At 41.9% G+C, this 1,170-nt stretch overlaps 1 protein-coding gene across 1 annotated transcript; it reads left to right on the top strand.

The window, feature by feature from the left end:
• Positions 1-392: 392 nt before the first annotated feature.
• On the top strand, positions 393-788 carry SARC_06216 (hypothetical protein; the record flags this gene model as incomplete). The annotated part of the gene is made up of 1 exon (XM_014299888.1): positions 393-788. One exon carries the CDS (start codon positions 393-395, stop codon positions 786-788), a length of 396 nt encoding a protein of 131 aa, XP_014155363.1.
• Between the last annotated feature and the right edge of the window lie 382 nt (positions 789-1,170).

Genomic DNA, 1,170 nt, shown 5'->3' with positions numbered 1-1,170 from the left:
GGTGTGGTTGGTCCAGTTACAGTGTGTTATGTTCAATCGTAGGTGTGGTTGGTCTAGCTACAGTGTGTTATGTTCAATCGTAGGTGTGGTTGGTCTAGCTACAATGCGCTATGTTCAATCATAGGTAGAGTTGTAGATATAGCAATGGCGCAAGTGTTTGAAGATCTCACATGTTGTGCTTCTGTGGATTTAAAGAGTGCACAGCCAACTACCCACATATCTATGCATATTGCGATCGCTTCAGCGCGCACACATGACATTCGTCCAAGCTGGACACGCGAATCTTTTATTTGGCTAGCTGTGGAAGCATCTGTAGCGTCGCATCATACAATTGCTGACATTTGAGTTTTTCTTGGGGTTCAATCATTCGGGTTCTGACAGACAAAAAACTTATGGTTCAAACGTTTGGGGACGAGGTTGCACAACAGCGTGATGAGGTAGATTCTGAAGTACTTGCCAAACCAGCCGCAACCACAACCACAGCTCAAGTTACCACCACAGTCAAAGCCCAAAAGTCCAAAAATGATACACAGCAACAACCCACGAAAAGCAAAAAGTCGCTTTCAAAGCCAAAAAAGGCGAATTCTAAATCCAAGAAGGCCGGTCTAAAAGTCAAAGCAAACGCTTCACGGACACCGAAAGCTAAATCTAAACGCGCTCCCAAAAAGAGTAAGGGCACAACAGGCGATGGGGACGATATAGTGCTACTCACAGAGAGCGACCTATTTCCGATACTAGAGTCGACATCAGGTACAGACACGTTGACTTATCCGTTGTTTAAGTTTTGATTATAAACGTACCATTGCTCGTTTTAAATTCACAAAGTTCCGTACTGCGGATATGTGCATTGTTGTATGTGTACATATCTGTATTAGCTATGAGTATGAGTTCAAGTATATATGCAATGTTCCTCAATATGTGCATACAGACCTGTGTAACGGTAGCTTAGTACGCAGGTATGCATTTCGATTTGTATATGTATGTATGTTTGCTTGCTAGGTATACTTCTGATGGTACATTTAACAAACGTGCACATATACACATTTGTCTATATGTGGACTGTAAATACTAAGCCAGTTGCTAATGTGGATTTGGTTAACTTTTTGGAAGTGTGTGCGTATTATACACTTTCCCATATTTGTACAAACGTATCGTATGTGAGGTGTGAGA

Source organism: Sphaeroforma arctica (assembly GCF_001186125.1).
Source record: "Sphaeroforma arctica JP610 unplaced genomic scaffold supercont1.435, whole genome shotgun sequence".
In the NCBI taxonomy this organism is placed as follows: Eukaryota; class Ichthyosporea; order Ichthyophonida; genus Sphaeroforma; species Sphaeroforma arctica.
This window is presented reverse-complemented; position numbering and strand designations above follow the sequence as displayed.